At 47.7% G+C, this 22,487-nt stretch overlaps 1 protein-coding gene across 2 annotated transcripts in view; it reads right to left on the minus strand.

Moving 5' to 3' along the window:
- Positions 1-1,822: 1,822 nt before the first annotated feature.
- Positions 1,823-22,487, minus strand: part of B4GALT5 (beta-1,4-galactosyltransferase 5) — a 92,762-nt gene continuing 72,097 nt past the window's right edge. For both annotated transcript variants that reach the window (XM_059407211.1, XM_059407210.1), the window contains exons 2-9: positions 21,170-21,304; positions 12,015-12,128; positions 10,988-11,112; positions 9,879-9,995; positions 9,068-9,255; positions 8,242-8,364; positions 5,941-6,042; positions 1,823-4,987 (exon numbers count right to left, since the gene is read on the minus strand). In XM_059407211.1, the coding sequence (XP_059263194.1) occupies positions 4,840-4,987; positions 5,941-6,042; positions 8,242-8,364; positions 9,068-9,255; positions 9,879-9,995; positions 10,988-11,112; positions 12,015-12,128; positions 21,170-21,304 (1,052 nt within the window). In that variant the 3' untranslated portion in view covers positions 1,823-4,839. The remainder of the gene's footprint in view (positions 4,988-5,940; positions 6,043-8,241; positions 8,365-9,067; positions 9,256-9,878; positions 9,996-10,987; positions 11,113-12,014; positions 12,129-21,169; positions 21,305-22,487) is intronic.

Raw genomic sequence — 22,487 nt, forward strand, 5'->3', positions numbered from 1 at the left:
AAGGAAAATCAGGATCCAAACTCTCCCTGAGCTCCAGCCTTCTCTTCAATGGGATTGGAGAGGCGGCTGCCCTCACAGCGGCTTCACTGCCTCCCTGCTAAGCACCCCCCCCCATTCCCTCCTCCCCACGCCCCAAGGCTCACCTTCCTCATGTTTTCCCTGCACTCAGCACTGTGGACCCCTCCCTCCCCTCGAACCCTTCCCGTCCCTTTCCTGTCCTGCCCACTGCTGCTTCCTCCTAGCCCCCTGTCTGCCCTGCTCCTGCCCCCTCTGCGTCTCAGCTGTTACCAGTGGAGCCCTTCCGGCCGGGGGGCCAAGGCCACCTTCTCTCTGGAGGGAGCTGCTCTACTCCGCTCCAGGGCGTCAGCATCCACTCCTGAATCTGGGCTCGTCTCCCAGGCCATCAGAGACACCATCCACCCTGGTCCCCACTGTTTGGGAGTCCCCAACTGGAGTACGTCCCAACTGTTTCCCCTATCTGCTTGGTGACCTCAGAACGCCCAAACTCAACACTCTCACAACCGATCTTGTGGTCTTCCGCACGAACCTGGTCCGACTCCAGGGCCCTCATCCCGGAATGGCCTTGTCGTGAACCCAAGTGGGGAAGCCAGAAGCTAGGTGGGTTGCTCCATCCCAACAGCAACCTGTTCCCTCAGCATCCCCTCAGCCCCGACTGCATACTGTGCCCATGTGACTGTGCGCCCTGAACCTGGTCCCCCTCCTTCTCTTTTGCTTCTCTGCAGCCCAAGCCAACCAGTAAGATTACGTTTAATGACATCACACAGCCCCGCCTGGTGGCAACTCTCAAGGTCACAAGGTTCTAAGGATAAAACCCAACCTCCTTACCTGAGCACACAAGGCCCTACCAGGCATTTGGCTTCATCCACCTTGCGGCCGGGGCAGCCCTTCGTCCCTTGCACCGGCCCAGCAGTGTTCGGTCCTGCAGCTCGCCCGGTAACCTGCTGGTCCCGCACAACCCCACTGTTCACTGACCTCCCGCCAGGGACCCCTTCCACGCCATACGCCTGTGGTCAGCAGCCATGTCCTTTGCAGCACTCTTTGTGGTTGTTAATTTTTTTTTTTTTTTTTTTTTAAAGATTGTATTTTTCTTTTCTGGGGAATGGGGAGGGACATTGGGGAGTCCAAGATGGAGGGCTTGATCCCAGAACCCTGAGACCGTGACGCAAGCCAAAATTAAGAGTCGGACGCTTAACCAACTGTGCCACCCAGGCGCCCCAGTGGTAATTTTAATCATCCCCTCCACTGGGGCTGTGGGGAAAGAGGACAGTAAGCTCAATGAGGCCACGGACCCTGTCCTTTTTGCTAATCATTATATTCCTAGCACCTGGACACAAAACTTTACGTTCAGTAAATACCAGTGAGCGGTAAACATTCAACAAACAGAAGCTATGATCACAGTCTCCAAGCGGAACCAGGCGACAGCAAACCCTGGACAGACCCCAGAGGAACTTCTGGATCTAAACTCCCAACTCCTTTCCTCCTCTCCCTGCCCAGGTGTCTTGTTTGACTCGATGGGCATCTCCTGGGCCCATTCTGGAAAGAAAACCCAAGTGTGGGAAGATGCCTGGGTGGCACGGTGGGGTTTAGTGCTTTTGCTCCATCGGCTGAGGCTGTCCCTCAGCTGGTCTGGTGCCTGGGCTCAGGCGGGCAGTCTTTCTCGGGAGCACCCGGGGCCAGCCCAGCCACGCGGAAGCCGCAAGCTTCTTGAAGGACCACACAGACGCTGAACTCCGTGAGAAAGAGAGGGGAAAGGCCTCCTAGAAGCCAGACTGATCTAGGCCAAGAAAGACGACCACCAAGGTTTGGTTCTTGAATATGTATTTTTTACTGAAAAAATCATCCATAAATTAACATACAAAAATGTACAAACACATGAGTAAATAATGTAATGACAAAGGACTATTTCTGTGAAAAGTGTTTTTAAAACATCTTTAGATTTCAGTGCAAAAATGTACCCCTGGCACCTCTTAAAACATAAGAGCAAGCTCAAAAAAAACGTCGTGATGGAAGGAAGCTAGCTAGCTCCGTTCAACGCCATCGTCCACGGAGAGCGGGCACGGTCGGGACAGGCGGCTGTCGCTCAGCTACTCTGGACTGTGGTAGACAGAGGAGCTCCAACAGGAGCCCCTGTCACGTCAAAAGGAGTATTTTTGCAGTTAACTCCTCGCTCAGAAAACCAGCGTGAAAGGACAAACGTTTCCCTGCACGCAGCTGACACGGGACTGACTGAACAGGTCACCCATCAGTAGCCTTGAAAGAATTTCAGCTGCCAAAATACACGCAAGGTCACATTTGGTTCTTATTATCCGTTTCTTTTTGTTGTTGTTGTTCAACATGGGAATCTCACACCACTAACAGCTCACGGGCCTGGCTGTCTGTCTGTAACTTCCACGTTTCCCACACGATAGCGTGGCGGGGGAACGACGGGGCGGTGCGCAGTAGGGTGTCTCCACTCACAAGACAAACTCACACATGATCGCAAAGTAATTTCAGTGACCCTACCTCAAGGAGTGAAAAGACACCTTCCTTTTGGCCTCAAATCGGCGTTTTCTTTTTAAAATCAGCTGTGTAGCCTTTTGCCAACGTTTTGTTCTTGGTGGCAGGTATGTTCGTGAAAAGCTTCGAACAAGACCATTTTACTACACGGCCGTGTACACACACGACATCCTTCACCAAGGATCGCTCTGTTCTGGCAAATTCTTCCAAATGACCTCATGGCTGTGTCCCCCGGAAAGCCTTCGGGGGGCTCAGGGCCTTCGGGGCTGAGAGAGGACAGGAGGAGGGGCAGAGGCAAGGCCAGCACACAGGCCTGAGGGGAGATGGCAGAAAAGGGGGAAGAAATCTTTATTGCTCTGCGCACCGGACTTCAAAGGAAAACCAAGTGAGCTCCTGTGTGGAATGTTCCCTCATGAAGGTCTTTTAAAGCATGAGATGCTCAACATTCTTTTAAAAACACATGATACAACTTACCAGCATCTTCAAGGGCAGCAACCTGCTCTCTCATATGAGCCGATAAGAGCTTTGTAATGCAAGTCGGTTTTCTACAACACCGCTCTATTCTTCCAAAGAACAAAAGCATGAACAAAAAACAAGGCCTGGCCAATCACTCCCACAGCCTGTGGGGATCATATGTCCACGGAACCAACACATGCAACGGAGAAAACCCCAAACCCACACGTATATACACAAATATATCCCTACACACACATCCATGTAAACCATGAAAATTAAGGAAGTTGAAGGCAAACAAGGCAATTAAAAAAAATATGAAGTACTTTTCAGAAAGTACTCCTAATCACAATATATAAATATGCTTTATGGAAAAGGAGAGGAAAAGACTGGCATTGTTCAGAATCCTACAGAAGCCAAGAGGGACTATGGATGGAGGGATCTGGCTCAGGGAAAAACAGAGAGGCACAACTTCAAGGGCAATTTAGAATCTAACTTCAAGAAGTGCACGGGGTGTGAGCCCAGCACTCAGGCTTGGGTCCTGGCATCCAGGAGCTCGGTCTACCCACACAGCTCGGACTGGCCTCACCCTGGCCCCCAGCTGAGCCACAGCACCCAAGTGTCACCTGCTCCCTGGCTGACTGCTTCAGTCCATCGCTCATTAGTTCTATGAACTAGTTCACAATGTTGACGAAGAATCTTCCCAGAAACCAAAAAGGGAAAAATTCAGAGGAATCACTGAAGTTAGTTGATAATTTAGGCACAGATTTCAGAATTGTGGCCAAGTTCCACAAGAGCAAAAAAAAAAGGGGGGGGGCAGAAGAGGCAGAAAACCCACCCACCTGACCCCACCACTCTCGGTAACGAAAGGACAAAAACTTAAGTCCAGAGATCCAGGGGCGTGTGCACAGGAGGCCCCCTGAAGGGGTCTGCTTTGAGCAGGGAGAGGTCCTGTTTAGCAGAAGCCTGGGATGAGAGTGTATGTGCCCAACAGGGAAACAGAGTCCACAGCAAAGTCAAGAGCAAGACTTCTGGAAGAGAGAGGGAGGGGACAGGAGTCAGCGACCAGTGACAGACTGGACTGTTCCCATCTGTTTGTGACATGCCCTCTACCCACTCCCCTCCAAAGTGATAGACATCTGGGAAGGGAGAGCCTGCTACTGCATTTTAACGGAGTCCCTGCATTTGCCAACCAAGTGAGTGATCTAATATATATAAATCCTGTTTGAATTGGAGCCAGCTATAAAATTAAATTTAAAAAAGGCATTTTACATGGCTTATTTACAATTATACTTCTTCAAGAAGCGATTGTTACAGGTCTATTTATCTTCCCCACTCCCTCCCCCCACCCTCAATCCCCACCCAAAGCAGGTAATTAAAAAAAAAAAAAAAAAAGAAAGAAAAGAAACCAAAGAGAACACCAGAGATGGAGAAGAATGGTGTGTGGTGTTTCACTTGCTCTTCCTAAAACACAGTTGCCCTGTGGTGGGGTTGCCTCTTTGCTCTGAAGGCCGAGAAGCTCCAAAGGTCATTCGTAGGAACAGGCTCAGCGCCGGGACTCTGGCGGACATCGGTTCCTATCCTGGAGATCCCGGCGGGGACGCGACGCTGGGGTTCTAGACCGGGGGAGACAAGCAGCGGGACCGACGTCCGCCTTGTGGAAACAGAAAGCCAGTCCTGATGAAGGATGTTCCCAGCCACAATGAAGGCGTTTTGTGCGTGTACTCTGTTCACATTTTCTCCTCGAACCCTGTGACCCTTCACCAGACGCCGTATTTCTCTTCTCTTCCTGTGTGGAGCCCCAAGACCTCTCCCCAGGCTGCTTTCTTGGTGGCGGTGGGTCAAGCAAACATAGGTTCTCTCCTCATCTCAGTACTCGGTCACCTGAGCCAGCTCGGGTGTCAAGTTGACAGTAATGTTTTTATACAAGGCGTCGTACGTGATGTTTGCAAAGTAGTTCAAGTTGTTGAGGCCGTCCAGCCCTTGCCGTTCTTTGGACTTGCGCAGCAGAGCGTACCTGTTGGAGCAGAGAACAGAGGGCGGCTCTGAGTGAGGGCCCAACGCCCTCATGGTGGAGGACAGAGCAGGGCAGCCCACACACGGGTCACAACCCAGGGCAGCTCTCCGGCAACCCAGGGCAGCTCTCCGGCATCCCACGGCCGGCGGACAAGCCCACCCCGCCCAGCTGCTCCCTGCTGAAGGTTATTATTGGAGACCGCTCCTACTTCATGCCAGGGGCTTTGTTTATGACCTCATTTCATTTAATGCACCGCTCCTTAAGCAAACAAGGAAACCAAGGCTTCCGTTGTTCAATGGTTGGCCCAAGGTAAGGTTACGGAACGGGGAAACGGGAGTTAAGATATTAAAAATACACCAGGTGAGCAAGGTCGGGTCTGCATTCCGTGCCCTCTCACGCCCCTGACAACAGAGCTCATGCAATCAGAACTGGTGGTCCGGAGAGCAGTCCTCCTCCTCGTGAGCAAGACACAAAGGCACTCAACACAGAGCTGTCTCTCCATCCACATGCCCCCATGATCCCAGAATGGAACTTCCTGATCAAGTGTGCCCACATGAACAGAAGCTCAGGGGTAGCCTTCCTGAACCGGAGCTCACAGAAAGGGGAGCCAACTCTGCTTTGCCCTGTCAGTGTAAGCTACATGGGACCTTGAACTGAGTGGATCTTTCTCCAACTCCCTGAAGGCTACAGAGGAGACCATGAAGCTTAAGAGGCCAAAAGAGTGATTTCCTTCAAAGATCTGTGATCAAATCGTTCACCGATAATCTGCTTTCACACAAACGCCCGCCTCACAGGTACATGAAAACCTATCTAGAAACTGCAACCCAGCCAGACCAGGACCCTGGAGAGAAGGCGGGGAGTAAGACGAGGGCGGAGTATGATATGCTCTGGGACATCTGCAAACGCAAAGTATAGAGGATGATGTGTAAGAACAACAAACAAACTGCACCAACCTTCCAAGAAATTGGACTTCTCCTCGGTGGTGATGAGGAATAGACTTGTACTTCCCGGTGTCACCTTCTGGCCGGCTCACAGAGTAGCCTGCATTCTGTACTCTGTCCCAGACAAAGACATTGGGCTTTCAGATTCCATGTTCAAGTACCCCAGACCACCACACCCACACCAAGGCTGAGAAACCCCAGGCTGAAAAGCAGAACAACTTCTCCATCTAAATGTTCAATCGCCCATGCCCCTGCGTAAGTTCACGGCTTTAGAAAAGAGGTCTATGATACCAAAACTTTTTGAAAGGCAAAAGGCAAGATTCTTGGGAGTAAGGTGAGACATAGGCTCTCAGGGACGGGGGCAACAGTGAGCGTTCATTCCCCTGTAGGTGAGTGCACACAAACGCTCCCTCTGCCGGCTTGTCTGGGTCCTATCAAAAGTGCTTTTCTCCCTGGTGGGCAGCGCCTTTCCTGTCCACAGCTTACCACAAAGCAAGTCAGTGAAGTCCGAGTTGTACTGTGTTGTCCCTGCTTATGAACTTTAATGACTGTCTACTCCCCCATCGTCAGGGAGATGAACTAATTTGTATGACATCCTCTAATCTCCGTGTAAAACTTCACAATACTAGGAGGAAAGCAGAACTTAAGGAGGTGTCCAGTTACTTATTCTTCATGTGATGAAGACAGAATTTCCCAAGCTGGATTTGCTGGGCACTTGACTGGGCTGTAAGAAGTAGCACGTGGAGGCAGACTCTGGGTATCGACATGGAATCCATGGTCATCATCACTATTTTAAAGCTTGGCAGAGTATTATTTCAACACCCTCCGCTTGACTCCAAATTATACTCTCCTTTTGTTTTGGGAAACGTGTTCTCTCTCCAGTTTGGTAAATACAGAGAGGTCTACAGTCGCCTGGGAAGGGTGCAGGGCACTGGGGAGAACCAGCTCCCCCATCCCTGCGCCGGGGGCTCCTGTCCCCTGTTCCTGCGCCAAGGGCTCCTGCTGAGCTGGGGAGAGCACGAGTGGAGAATTATGACAGATGTCCTGGGGGAGTTCAACTGGATTCAAGGACCGGTCAAACCAGTTACGTTTATCGAAAAGCTGTTCATCTTTACTAGGTTCCTAAGAAACCCAAATTAAGAGGATGAGATGCCATTTGTACCTCTCAGATTGAGAAAGAATTATCTGGAGCTCTTTTGTCCAGTACAGCAGCCAAGGGCTGAAATGTGGCAAAACATAAAAGCTTATCTACAACCAACGTGGGCGGTGATGTGAGAAGGCGGGAATGCTGACGCACGGCTGCTTGAAATCTTTCTGTGATCACTTTTGGAGGGAAACTCTGGTAACTATCCAAATGTAAAAAGAGCATTTACTTGACTTTGTAGTTCCACAGCTAGGAATTGATTCTGAAGAAATATCTGCACACGTGAACAAGGGCGTTCGAAACTATGAACAATGTTCACTAAGAGGAAAGGATTAAAATAAAATATCATGCGTCTCCATAAAGGAATGTCGCGCAATTGTTAAAGATAACAAAGTGGCTCTATCCCTGTTAACAGGGTTGGAAGAGGAGAAGGGATGGGTCTGGGTTGTTTGTGTTTGAATACAAAGAAGTAGAGAAAGAAAAGCCCTGTTAAAATAGCACAGCGACAGGGATTAAGAATTATACCCTTTGGTTTATGCACCTTTATTATCTGAGTTTTTACCAGCAAGTATTACTTTGTAATTAAAGCAACAAGTAACTTCCGTTTTTAAAACCCACCGAGAAAGTCAACAGATACAAGATGGAGATTGTTTTGCTTACTTGTTCCTTTTTAGGTTACTATTTACTTACTCATTCTGTAAAGAGATTAGTTTATACTACTCAAATATAGCATCATTCTCACAAACTTGTATAATATAAGCCTTATCCAACAGAACAGATAAATCTGGATATTCCTGTCACTAATACGTGATCTCTGGTTTGGGGAGGTTTCACTGAAATGTGCTTTGACTGTAAAATATGTACCAGATTTCAAAGGTATAGTAAGAGAAAAAATAAATGTGAAGTATATCTCATTAATATTTCATATTGATTATATGTTGGGTGGATATTATTTTTGACATAGTGTGATAAATATACTGTTGGCATGTTTTATTAATATGTTAAAATGAATTTCATCTCAAAGTTCTTTTTTTAACCTTTTTAAACATGACTACCAGAACACATCACATTACCTACATGGCTTGCACCCTATCCTATCTGTGTGGTGCTGTCTGGGGAGCCCAAGGCAGCATTTCTAGAAGGCCCTGGAAACCGGAAGAGGGGAGTACCTGTTCCACAGGTCGTCATCTTCTCCACCCCAACCCCAGAAAGCGTTCGGAAAGCCATTGATCTTCCGAAACTGTTCCACTGTTAAGCCGCTCACTCCACCAAAGAACTCGGTGTAAGGAAGCCTAGAAGGAGACATACAGCCTGAGTCATCTGGGAATCAAAGGACGGATTCTTCCCCTGGGGAGGGCCACCACGGCACTGGACAACTGCTTCCGGTATGACACAGCGCCTACCGCCCTCAACCACCTGCCATGCTCCCTCGCGCTGAAACACATCAACCTTTGTGGCCAACTGCATCTTACTCTAACTGATTTGTTTTGTAACAGCTTTACTGAGACAGAACTGTACATTCCAAACGATTCACCCATTTAAAAAGCATGCAATTCCATGTTTTTAGGATATTTGTGGAGTTGTGCAACCACGAACACCAATCCATTTTAATACCTTTCATCACCTTCAAAAGAAGCCCTGTACCCATTATCCTCATTCCCCCTCCTCCCCACAACCCGACGCAACCGCTGTTCCTTCTGTTTCTATGGATTTGCCTATTCCGGACAAGTCACGGGACACAATCATGCAACATGTGGCTTCTGGTAACTAGCTTCTTTCACACAGCGGCGTTTTCAAGGTCCATCCCTCCGGCCCCGCGGGGCAGGGCTCCATTCCTTTTTACCTGCCCGACAGTGCCCCGCGCCGGGGCTGTGTTCCATCTCCTTCATCCCCCCGCCAGCCGCCGTGCGCTGGGGCAGAGCTAACAGGATTTCGCCATCTTTGCGCCTCGCAGCACCTTTAGAGTCAACCTCTTCCGGAGGAAATGATACTCACAGATACATATACTTGTCCAACTTCGTTGCAAAGTGCCTGGGCATCTGCCCGCATCCATAGTAGTTCCGATCGCTTTCTGGTATATGATCCACGTCGTGAAAAATAAGACAGTCCCAGTCCAGATCCTTCATTGCCTCTTGAAAACCAACATTGAACAGCATGGCTCGATTAAAGGGCTGGGTGCCAACCTAAAAGCAGCAAAACTGTCTTTTTAAAAGGACTCGTGGAACACCGTCTTCACCGCTTCAGCGCAGCCTGAAGGAGAGCTTCATGAACCCAACTGGGACAGATCACCTGGCCAGAGCGAGGCCTGGCCCGCAGTTCATCACGGCCTCTTGTAAGCCACTTGACATCTGGCCTCAATTTCCTTAGAAATAAGAAGGGTAACGGGCCCAGGCTCCTCTCTCCCACGACTGTTGTAAGAGCAGGCATTCGACCTCTCAGGCCTTTGGAGGAGCATCCAGCCCCATAAAGGGAAGAAGGAACAATATGGCCATTTCTCCCCACTGCTCCTTATCTTAAGGGGAATTTCCTGGGTCTGGAGACCCAAGACACCACCCAAGCACCTCTAGCTAAACCACCTTATAAGGGGCCTTTGTTCGAGGGTAAACAAAGTTCCATCCTGGACTCCCTCAAGTCTGTAGGTGCCGAGTAACACCCCAGCCAGAAGCCCAGAGCTGCTCTGTGCTCCCCTCTCACCTCTGCGGGGCTCAGTCCTAAGAGTTCAGTTTCACTGGCACTGTCTGCCAAGGCAGATTGGCTGAAACCACCCTGAACTGCTGTCTCAGAAAGAGCAGGACGGGCCACTCACCTGCTCGACCACGTAGAAGGCGAACCGCAGGCGCTGCCGCTGAAGCATGGGGATCAGGTGCCTGAGCAGGACCGGGAGGTGCTCGTGGCGGTTGCGGAAAGGGATGAGGATCGCCACCTGGAGAGGGTCACCGCACAACAGGCCGTCCCGTTAACGCACGCAACATCGGCTTTGCGGCAGGACCCTGCCACAGAATTAGTGACCAGCTAGCTCCCGGGGCATTCTAGAAGGTTGCCTTATCTGCGACCTCCACTCCATGGAGAGCTATGCCAGCAGGCGGACCCTTGGGCATAAGCACGCACCACACTGCGTAACACAGCCGGCCGGCTGAATCAGTCACTCTAACCACAACCCAGAGGCACACACTCGTTCTACACCATGACCCAGACACACGTGCCCACAGATACGAGCACACAACTAAAATGGACTCCGCAAGACAGTACTCCCCTGACAACACGCAGTACACTCTGACATGTATCTGTCTTTTATATATATACATTTTTAAAAAGTGCTGATCATTAAGTTGACCTTACATCCCAGTGATGGGCTGGAAAAGCCCGTCTAGTCCAGATCTGCCTTGCTTACTGCATGACGGGCACAGAAGCTGCACCTGAACAAATACTTGTTACAAGAATGGATGGACGCAGGCCAGTGTCAGGGGCCAGGTCAGTCCACACTGAGGCCTCCTGACCACCATATCATGCAGAAAACCACTAAGCAACTGTCTATGTTGGGCTGGGGAGCACCGTTCTTTGCTGCACTAAACTAACAGCCAACAATGCCGGACAAGGCACGAAGCAATAAATTTGTGAAGATGACTTTGACCAATGTGGCCCAAGAGACCTACCAACCCTCCCCCTCACTTAGCCAGTATTCCTGTAAAGACAAAAGGGTCCTGCACAGTCATAGGAACGATGCACGTTTCTGGGGCTACAGTGTTCTTAGGGAAACCCATGCCTTTGAAGTGTTGCCATCAAGTGCAGATACTTTGCAACAGGTCATAGGGTGCAAATTCCAAATTATCAGAGTCTGTGAATCCCACGGTGGCTTGGAAGGCCGGGAAGGCCGGGCGGGCCTCCTAGCACCTCGGGCGTGGCCCCACATCCTACCTTCCATCGAGGCATGCAATCTGAAGGCTTCCAGTGACCTCCAAGCTTGATGGCTGGGTCTTTAGAGAAGATTTCATGGATGTCATCCATTGAGATTTCGCTCATGTTTATGTCTATTGGGCCCTCTAAACAGAGAGTGGGGGCGGGGGGAGAAAAACAATTAAGAGGCCAGAAAGTGACAGCATGTTTTCCCTGTATGACCAGGGTTTCACTCTCTAGGGAGGGTCAGTGCTTTTTTCCCAGCTGACTGTGTTCTCCACAGAGATGGGAGGCCCTTCCCCTGCCTGCAACTCCCTGCACCTCAGCTCATCACTAGTGCTGCGTAAAGCGGCAAGTCAAGAAATCAAGACTCCGTGGAATGGCAGCTGAACTCAAAGAGGAAGGAGGAAAGAGTGAGGCTGAACTTGGAGCCTCTCTGCGTGCTCCAGAGGCAAGCACAGACACAGGGCCCCGGTTCACTCATCAATGATCCCAAGTAATGCGGCCCAGACCCCAAACACTCGTTATCACTAACTTAAGTGAAGGGGGCCTGTGTGAAAGCCCAAAGGCACGAAAATATAGAAGGACTTACTGCCGTTGCTTGAGATTATACAGGAGACGGCAAGAACAAAAGGACAAGACCACAGAATTCTGAACCAACGCTTGGAGAAGTCAGGTTCATCCGTATTACCAAATCAGGTATAATCAGCACGGGATTTATACTAAAAGATAAAGCTGGTTGCCTGTACTTTCTCTAGGACGTCCTAACAGGCCCCAAGTCATCAAGGAGGGGGTACATGCAAAGGGAAAACTGAGAAATATGGTAGAAAATGACACTAAGAACACAGGCAACCTTGCAGAAGGGCTGAAGAAGGGTGAGGACACAAGTAGCTTTTCTAATTCCTGTTTCCAATGGTAGGGAGGCGTTCTATTCTCCACATAGGGGAGGCATCCTAAGAGATTGAGAACACTCTTTTCATTTTAATAAAAAAAAAAACAAAACAAAACCAGACACTTCAGTTTGAAAAGTGGGGGGCACTGTACTCACTCATGGAAGGGAGCCTCTCGGGGCAGGTATGGTTTGCAAAGTAGGTGAAGTCTTCAGGAAGAAACGTTGTGGTTTGTAGGAAGGTTTCACTGTGGTTCAAGTCAAGAGGATAATCTAGACAGGGAAAAGAAAAGGCAGCTCAGACCAGCACAGGTCATCAATTCTGCAATTCTCAGAGGCCTATCAAAGCATTTTTCTTAGCTATCATCTTCTGCAGAATCAGGATTCTGGACCAGCTCTTTGCTGCAGCTAAAAATTTGAACCATCAATAAAAAGGTTGACCAGATGATAAACCAGTGTCTCTGTTCTTATTGGTCTTACAGCTTTATATGTACTCACTGTCCAGCCGCAGAACTCAACAACGTAATTAAAAACAAACAAAAAACAACCAGCACCCGCCTCCCCCCATGTCCTACTCTCTACGGCAACTAGTTTCATTCCTTCCAGCCAATTACTTTAGTACGTACTTCCCATACAGCTGTTCCAGATGCTTCCGTCACCTTACCCACAGACTTCCACTGTGGGGCCCATCCTCAGTATTTACCCTGAAGTCTTTACTCCGTAGATTACTATTCATTCATAGCTGAGAAATGTGCCAAGTTAGGATTTCTTTTCCTGCATAATTTGGTTGTTCTTTTTCCCTAGAGTGACTGTTTTGTTTCTCTTTGCTTAGTTTTATATGGCATCGTGACTAACGCCATGCCCTCTGCCACCCACGGCCCCTCTTAGGAGGTCCACCAGCATGAGACATTCTCTCCACGGTCTTCCCAGAGACGGTCCTGCGCCTTCCAATCCCACGGGCTCTCCCGGTGCCCGCTGCGCAGACGCCGTCCTGCGGTCGGTCTCCCCTCCTTGGCGTCCTAGAGACTCCCTTCACTTCTCACCAGCGGGAGACCTCACTCTGCCTGGCTTCCATTTCTCCTCTTTTCTCACTGGAAAACTTCTTGCAAATAGCTTCCTAGGCAGGGGGGGATGGAAGTGTTTGCAACCTTGCACATCTGACTGTTTTCGTTCTCACTTGATTCACAGGGTGCCAGGGTTTACAGAATGCTTGGCTGGAAAAAATTCTCCCTGAGGATTGTGCGAGTGCTCCCCACTGCCTTCTAGAATCCACCTACACCTGTTAAATCAGAAGCCATTCCAATCCGGCTCTTCGTGAAGGTGACTGGGAATTTCTTTCTGGAAATGAAGAACTTTGTCCTGGTTCAGGAAATGTCACATTTCTACTCTGAGTTCTATGCTTGCCCACTGTGTTGACCGTTTGACCTTTACAGTCTAGAAACTTGTATGCGCCTGTTCTAGAATTTGGGGGCAGGACTAGAGGTTATCACTGTGATGATGATTCCCTCCCTTCTGTATTCCGCATTCTCTTTCTGGAGAACAGAAAACACGAGTTAGATGTCAGACCTCCTGGTCCTCTGATTTTCTCATTTTCTCAATCTTTTTTGGGGGGATGCCTGGGTGGCTCAGTGGGTTAGCTCAGGTCGTGATCCCAGGGTCCTAGGATCAAGCCCCGCATAGGGCTCTCTGCTCAGGGGGGAGCCTACATCCTCAATCTTTTTTTTTTTTTTTTAAAGACTTTCTTTATTTGAGAGCGAGCACGTGCGCACGAGTGGAGGGAGAGGCAGAGGGAGAAGAGGACGTGGACTCTTCACTGAGTAGGGAGTCAACTCGGGGCTCCATCCCAGGACCCCAGGATCACGACCTGAGCAGAAGGCAGGCACTTAACCAACGTAGCCACCCAGGCCCCCTAGACCTTCTTTTCATTTTCCTTTCTGCTATTTTTTTTTTATTTTAAAAAGTCATTTTTATTTCCTGAGTGTTCATTTCTTACAATATACTCTTTTATTTCATGTTTGCAATCCTTTTCCCCTCAGCCTTGAGAAGGTGTGACAGCTGTTTTGCATTCTTCTTCTCCCAGCATCGCCTGTGTCTCTCCATCTGCTGCTCCTTGTTTGGTCTGATCCCTGCACAGTGCTCCTTTCACTGCTTACATTTAAGAGTGGGGCACTAACTGCAAGGGCTTGGGCTGAGGTTTTCCATTGCAGAGTGTTCTGGCCAGAAGTCAGATTCAGGAGCCTCCAGCACCAGTATCTTAGGATCCTTCTTCTTGGTCCAATCAGATTCCCCAGAGAACACTTTTTTTTTTTTTTTTTTTAAGTAATCCCTACCCCCAGTGTGGGGCTTGAACTCACAACCCTTAGATCAAGTCGCACACTCTCTGACTGAGCCAGCCAGGTGTCCCCAGAGCACTCTAGTCTTAACCTCCTGCCAGAAAGTTGCAGTCCTCGCTACAATACAAGCACACTGCGACAGAAAAAGAGAGGGGTTGGAAGCACTCAGGCCCAGCCAGGAGCCCCAAGCTGAGGGGCCCCTGTTTCACCATCCCTGAGGGTGATCAGGTCTCTAGTCCTCTGCCAGGATGGGGAAAGAACCTGGGTATCCGACTGCTTTTTAAGCACCTTTCAACCAATTTTTATCGTAGCTGTCACTTTCATTCTCATCTGCAGAAGTACCCAATACTGCTACTTCCCAAGCTTCTGGAGGGTTCTAGGGGATAGCGGCTATCCCTGCGGCCACATCAAGCAGTCCGTTTTCTTGGGTCTGCTGGGCCCCGTATCACTGGTCTGTCTGCTTTCCGACTTCCAACTCCTTGTTCTCTTCATTCTTTGGGGTTTGTGCCACTGAGCCACACACATGAGAACACGCACACCCCCTCTTTACTGTCATTAGTGGGGCCTTGAGAGCGTGAAGTGGGTGCCTTTTTCCTAAGGAGTCTGTATGAAGGGGCCCTCCAACTTTTTTTTTTTTTTTTTTTCCAGGTAAGGACACCAAGGCATCACATACACAACTGGTACAGCTACAACAGAGACCCGACTAAGGTCTGGGTTAGTGACCTCTCCAGTGTGCTGCACAGTTTTTTCAGAGTATGAAAATCCCTCTCGCCAATCCCCTTTGGGATTCATGCAGATTCTATGAAAATTAAAACTTCCTATTCAAATTCGCTTTTTGCACCGGAGAATTCTACAACCTTCAACTCAGATATTTTTCAAGCAACACTAAGAGGGATTCCAAGAATCTACGGCTAATAAATACAGGGGCACAACTCTGAGAGTCCGCTGCAAGAGAACGAAGTCTCTTAAGAGGGAAAGCGAGGAACACAATGCTTTCTGTCATTTTCAGTAGTAGCTTTCCTGACAAAAACACCAAGCCTGCATTGTACAGACATGAACAGTGCCGGCATGAACCCTAAGAGCAAGATTACATTTTTGTTTTTTACAGAAATTACAGAAATCAGCCCCAAAGTCCCCAGTCTGTACATGCAAACGTGTCCTAAATCGATCCTTTCTGAAAGTACTGACACTTCAAAGACCTATGTCAAGAACCTCCAGTTCTAATCATTACTCTGGATAATTCTGATTTTGCTTCTTAATTACGTGTATGTGTGTGTGTGTTTAAATATATAAATGATTCTCTTTAAAAAAAGTTTTCATGGGTGCTAGAAAAGGTGTATTTTGTGATACGCACACGTGCAGAGGGAGCAGCTGCTGCCGAGCAGCACCACAGTAATTATATTTGCCTCTGAAGGAGAAGAAATTCCCAGAGGCATTATAATAGCATTTTCATAAGCAAATTAAAAATACAAAACACAGAAGCAGAGAATAAGAATTCTGGGCAGTGACAGAACCAAGTCTTAAAAGAACTACAACCTAAACAGGAAATAAGATGTAAAAACAAAAACAAAAAACTAGCGTGCAGAAGGGCTAAGACACTTTCTAGCCTTAATGATCCTACCTTTGGGGGTTTGCGTGAAGACACAGATAAAGCCGTTAAGACGTAGAGGAAATTAACTGCTTGTGACCTGATAAAGCTGCTTGGTTACTGTGGGGTGCCAGCTTGCCCAGAAATGGGGACGTCCGAATGACAGCTCCTTCCTCTTCTTCTTCTTCTTCTTTTTTTTTTTAAGATTTTATTTTTAAATTAATCCTACACCCAGCGTGGGGCTCAAACTCACAACCAGGAGACCAAGAGTCACAGGCTCCTCCCACTGAGCCAGCCAGGAGCCCCTTCCTCTTCCTCTGCACCTCCCTACTGTGTGAGGGAGCGGCTTCGAGGATAGAGCAAGCCTGCTGAATCTCTCTGGCCATGGCTTTATTTTTTAATTTAACTGTAATCTATTTTAAATCAGGACATGTTCTCCCAGCAAGGGAGGGAGAAGGGCAAAGAAGGCACTGCTTCTACATTTATAAAATGGAAAAACAACAGACATCCTTCCTACCTATAAATTCAGATGGCATAATGATTCAACCCTGCTTCACACTGGTGGTTCGGCAGCCACGCCTGCACATTAGATCATCTACGAGGCTTTTAAAAAATCCTAATAATGCCCAGGCTATTTCCCAGACTAATGAAATAAGAACCTCGGGGGGTGGGGTACAGACCTTGGTATTTTTTAAAGCCCCACCTTGTTGGCGGGGGAGGGTTTCCATGTGCACTGGGGTCGACAGGGCTACCCCAATACACAGTGATGGCTAAAATCTGCCTTTTCCTTTATCTTACACATCCAGTTGAACGGGGACTGGGAAATGCTGACCAACAGATTTCAGAAGAACCACCAACTTCCCCTTCCATTTGAGAAAAGACCGAACACTTGCCTCTCTGCTTGAAAAATGTGGATATTTATATATACTAGAATCATGCCATCAGAACCAATATCTGTAAAATGAAAGAATCAGCATTTTTCATGTGTCAGCATGCCTAAGGATAACCCCTGCACCTGCTGGGTGAGTAGACATAAGGAAGACTATGAACTAAATGCCTAAAAACCACGGAGAGAGAGGGGAAGAATATCTAGCTCACTGAACAGATTACAAAGCACCCCAGCAATGACTTGATTCACTTTATTCGCCTCTGTCAGCAGTCCTGTTTCCAAAAATGTGGGCAAGAGAACATTTTTCTGAGTATGTGACTACAAGGGGCTTGGGGCCAGAGGTGTGGGAAGGTTTGCATGCATGTGTGTACACATGTGGGTAGAGAGGTAAGAAATCTCCCTCCGGGTGAAAGTCACAGGTAGAAGGGCACCTGCAAACTCCTATTTAAGGACGAGAAAGGACAGGTCACCCAACTGCTCGCCTTATCTATAAAACTAAGTGGCAGAGGTGGTGGTGGTGCCTGGCGGGCTCGGTCAGAAAAGTGTGTGACTCTTGATCTCAAGGTGGTGGGTTTGAGTCCCAGAGCAGGGGTAGAGATTACTAAAAAACATAAATAAACTTTAACAAACAAGCAAAAAAAGCCCTAAGTGGGAATTTTCTTCTGATTCCAATGTTCTTTTGAATATCTCCCCCTCTGCTCACAGGAAGTTCTATAGGATTCCTGATCTCATACACTCATGGCTTTCAGTGACAGCAGGAAACTTCTCCAGGTTATCACATCAAGTGTATTTCCTGGCTCACAGTCCTCATCCCTTAGAGTGCGTTCTTATTAGATGATCACCACTTTAGCTTTCAAGGGAAAAGAAAGCTAGCGTCATACCTAAATGTCACATGAAACTTTTCAGCTACCCTCAACATCGCGAAGGCTACTGAATGTGGGTGTGAGTCCCCAGCACCGTGTCCAGGGTTGGGCAGCAGAGGTCAGGGACCACCTCAGTCCTGCTGCTACCCTTGTCAAGCCCCTGGTGGCTCCTGGCCAGAGTGGTTAGGTCAGAAATGACAGTCCCCCCAACTGTCTTGGAAGCTTCAAGTCCAGGGTGCCCTCTCCGACGGTGCCAGGCAGAGAACTGCTTTGAAATGAATAAAAATGGTGGTTTTCACTCGATACACTTCCCATGAAGTAGTATTTCCTCTTTAATACCCACTCCCTTCCCTAGATGTGCCAATAAAACAGAAGCCAATTAGGATGATAAAGTTGAAATTAGGTTACAACACTTAAATGTTTTCTTGTTAAATCTATTCACTCATGGGGCGCCCGGGTGGCTCGGTGGGTTAAAGCCTCTGCCTTCGGCTCGGGTCATGATCCCAGGGTCCTGGGATCGAGCCCCACGTTGGGCTCTCTGCTCGGCGGGGAGCCTGCTTCCCTCTCTCTCTGCCTACTCGTGATCTCTCTCTCTGTCAAGTAAATAAACAAAATCTTTAAAAAAAAAAAAAAAATCTATTCACTCATGCACTCAAAAACCACTTCCTGAGGAGGCTATGTGCTAGGCAGTGTACGTGTGCTGGGGCTACACGGATGGAAGAGGCTATGAAGGCACTACGCGGACCCAGAAGTCAGCAGGCCCAACCCCGCAGCCACATGAAGTCCTGTAACTCCTGGCTGCTTCCAGCCTCTCATCCCTAAAGTGGGGACACAGCATATAACCTACTGAGTCCCTCACAAGTCCATGAGGCAATGCAAGTCAAGTGGCTAGCACACTGTAAGACAGCCCCTGAGAGCAAAGACTTCCAATCTATAAGGGAAACAGACACCATGAACACAAAATGAATGATTATTTCAACCAGAGGGAGGCTGAGAAAAATTATTTCAGTGTATGATAATTTGAGAATAAACACATGCCACGTCAAATAATACCAGGTCCCTGGATAAGCCTTCCAAGACACAACTCGGTTGGTGCTTAGTTTTCAAGAATAGCCACCCTAGAGGAGTTAGTGAGACTTTGTGCCCTGCTTGTGCTCCTCTAACTTCTGAGAGAGAGCAGACTACTTCGCTAAAGGCCCAGATGGAAGTCCTAGCAGTCATGTGACCTTGGAGAGGCATGAACACTCGGACAGGATAAATGACCCAGTGGCATCAATGTTCCTTTTTCCTGACTCATCAGGAGAAAGAGCTCTGGAGAAGCAGTCAAAGGACTCCCTACTTTCTTTTTAAGATTTTTTATTTATTTATTTGACAGAGATCACAAGTAGGCAGAGAGATGGACAGAGAGAGAGCAGGAAGCAGACTCCCCACTGAGCAGAGAGCCTGATGCGGGGCTCGATCCCAGGACCCTGAGATCATGACCTGAGCCAAAGGCAGAGGCTTAACCCACTGAGCCACCCAGGCGCCCCTATGTTTGGATTTTTTTAGGACTCCCAACTTTCATCACACGACAACAAGCAGGTTTGGGGCAGGGTTCAGGGAAAGTCATATGACCCAGCCACTCCAAAACCAAGATTATTTGTACTACAGAAGAAATGGAAGTCACCTAAAATCCTGCCTACCCACAGGCAGGGCCTTGCTGGAGTTGAGGGAGACAATGTGTGAGGGGATTATTTGCAAAACCTAATGCCACACACAATGAATTAGGAAACAGAAGTGCGCTCAGTCTTCTCCCATGGCTTGATCAGCCTTCTCCCATGGCTTGAGGTGCTTTACCGGTTCCTCTTCCAGGTCTGGGTCAGAGCTCAGGTAACTGTCCCCTGAAACCACAATCTGGCAGAAAAGCCCTGGGAAGTCAATCACTTGCTCTTTGCAAACAACAAGAAAGGAAGTGTTAAAGCTTCAGTTTGCTAACTATACTCCTTTGTTGCTAAGCTGGCCAGCAGGGCAGACTGAAGATAAATGAGGATGTGGTCAATTCTTTTAAAGGATTTCATTTCCCTCTGAGAGGCAATGCTTTCTCCTGAGACCCCAAGCACCACAGAATTCTCATCTGCAATGTTTGCAAAGCAATTTCACATTCCACAGTGAGCTCTGGATAACTGAAGAACTTACTATGGAAGAAAAGAGGGCTGATTTGAAGGAAAGAATATTTCTTAAACTGTACTCATTTTATAATACTGTACTAGGTTTGAGTGAAATTGGTAAGGAGCCACAGGAAAGCACACTAGTTCTCAGTTAAAGACATAAAAGGCAAATCATCAATGCTTAGCAAAATAATATCTCAGAATCTATTGTTTAAATAAAAATTATCCCTGGCCAGACAGGAGAAGCTGCACGACCGTCCCATTTAACCGTCTGGAAATACTTTCTATGTTCAATTTTTGGAAGAGTTAAAAAGAGAGACAAAAAAGACAGCTTTCAAAGGTGAGGAACTTACCATGTTTAGCCTCTATAAAAATAGTTAAGAGTCAAAATCATGATTCAGAAACAAGTTCTTTTAATATAATGTTAGGCAAGCCATCTAACCTCTGTGTTCTTTTTTCCTCTTTATATAATTAGTGCTTATAAGATAATAAAAGCCACAGGTAAAAGACTGAGAAGGCAGAAATGTTCACTCTTGTGTCTGTCATTGCTATCTTTAGCTAAATAGTCTGCAAAGCTTTCTGCAAAGCTGAATGATGCTGAGATTACCACTGAGAAACTCCGTCACGTAGCCGGAACTAAACCACAGATGAAAACCACGGCTGACCACAAAGGTAAACCAGGTAAACGATTAAGCTTTTCTTCCAGAAATTGCTTTTTTGATTCGTGGAGACTGTTGCAGTCTCCATTTAAGAATTGAAATGGGAATTTGTGGAGTCTCAAAGCCTTGGTAGAGTCCCGCTGGACTGACCAAATTCGAGTCGCGACCAACAGGAAGACAGAGCTGGAGCCAGTCTTCCCGTGCGGCCGCCCTGGCCAGATCTGCTTTGAATACACTGTGGACCACCACTACCTCCACATGCAACTAAACAGAACAAAACACGCCCACCAACCCCAAAGTGTGAAACCATACAATCATTAAGTGAAGGACCTCTGGTCGTGTGGAACATTTTTTGTAATCAAAAGTATTTCCAGAAACAGCTTTTGGTCCTCCTCTTTTGCTTGCGTCCTAACACACGCGTCCTTTCGGCCACCCTTAATATACTGTCAGCAAAATGAACAAGGATTCATTTTGCAAGAGTCTCTTTTTTTTTTTTTTCCCTGTAATCAGGGAAGACGCAGCCAAACCTTCTTTTACAATGCACTTTTCCCCATCAAAAATAATTATTCGAACCAAATTCACCTCTGTGGGGAGGACATTCTTTTTTTTTTTTTTTTTGAAGATTTTATTTATTTGACAGAGAGAGATCACAAGTAGGCAGAGAGAGAGGAAGGGAAGCAGGCTTCCTGCTGAGCAGAGAGCAGGATGCGGGGCTCAATCCCAGGACCCTGGGATCATGACCTGAGCCGAAGGCAGAGGCTTTTAACCCATTGAGCCACCCAGGTGCCCCGGGAGAAGACATTCTAATCAGACCATCACTTTACTAAAAATATACCTGAGTCATTCACGCTGCTGTTCCTCTTGGCATAAGCACTCCGAACCACCTGCTCATAGACCTGAGCGCCAATTGTTCTCATGTTGTCCCGGATCAGAATGCCTTGAGCTTGCATCATGAAGAGGTAGGTGTTCACTGCAGAGAACAGAAGGGGGAAAAGAGGTGAATTCAAAGACAATCATTAAAATAAAACAAACACAAATACTTGGGGTTTCTTTCTTTTTTAAACTTCTTTCAGCTCTAAAACTCCCCAAATGCCTTAACTCTATTTTCCATACTGGGGTCTACGTTTCCAGGACACTAACATTTCTTGGGTAGCTCAGTAGGACTAAAGGGAATTTCTGTCAATATTCAGCAGTTTCAGGGGTGGGGGAGGGATACACACCCATAAATTTTAGAAGTATATTCCACCAAATTTATTCTTCAAATATCCAATCTGTATTCTGGCACTGTGATGACCCAAAACCTTTATGGATTGGATTAAAACATTTAAAAAAGATCTCATTTCCCTTAACTTGACCTTCTTAACACTCAACAGCTATACTCCGAGAAAGGAAACCACTATGCCTACTAGAAACTATGCCTACTAGAAACATTTAGGTCCAGATATGGTCCTGGCAATCTCTGAAAGTGGTGGTCTAAGGCTCCAGCGACTTTTCTTTGGGGGATCTGGAGAGACAAGAAGATAATGAAAGACTGTCCTCAGTCTGACCACCCACCCGTCCCACCCCGAAAGCCCAAAGCAATGGACAAAGAACCCGCAACTTGATCCAAGGGTCAAGTGAAACATATTCCCTTTGTACTATGTACAAATACTGAACTATCGCTTTGCACACCTGTGACCCATCTGTCAATTATACCTCAATAAAAGCAAAACAAAACAAGAAAGTTATTCTTAACAATTACTCAGATTATTCCATTGTCATTCCTGGGGAATGATCTCCACTCGTGCTTTTTTGAAGTGTCTCGGAGATGTGAAACTAGGGAGTCACAAAGACGAGCGAGTATGGTTCCTGTTTGCTCCCTTGCAATCTCAAACACCATGTCATCCATTTTCAAGAAATACAAGGTTTCAAAACACAATCTGTTTTTGAAGATTTTATTTACTTGACAGAGAAGAGAGAGAGCACACGAGAACAGGAACACAAGCAAGGGGAGAGGGAGAGGGAGAAGCAGGCTTCCTAGCCAGCAGGGAGCCTGATGCCGGCTGGATCCCAGGATGCTGCGATCATGACCTGAGCCGGAGGCAGATGCTTAATGACCGAACCACCCAGGCGCCCCTCAAAACACAACTTCTTAACCAGCCATTCTAACCTAC

The sequence above is a fragment of the Mustela nigripes genome, chromosome 7 (genome assembly GCF_022355385.1).
Source record: "Mustela nigripes isolate SB6536 chromosome 7, MUSNIG.SB6536, whole genome shotgun sequence".
NCBI classification, from domain to species: domain Eukaryota; kingdom Metazoa; phylum Chordata; class Mammalia; order Carnivora; family Mustelidae; genus Mustela; species Mustela nigripes.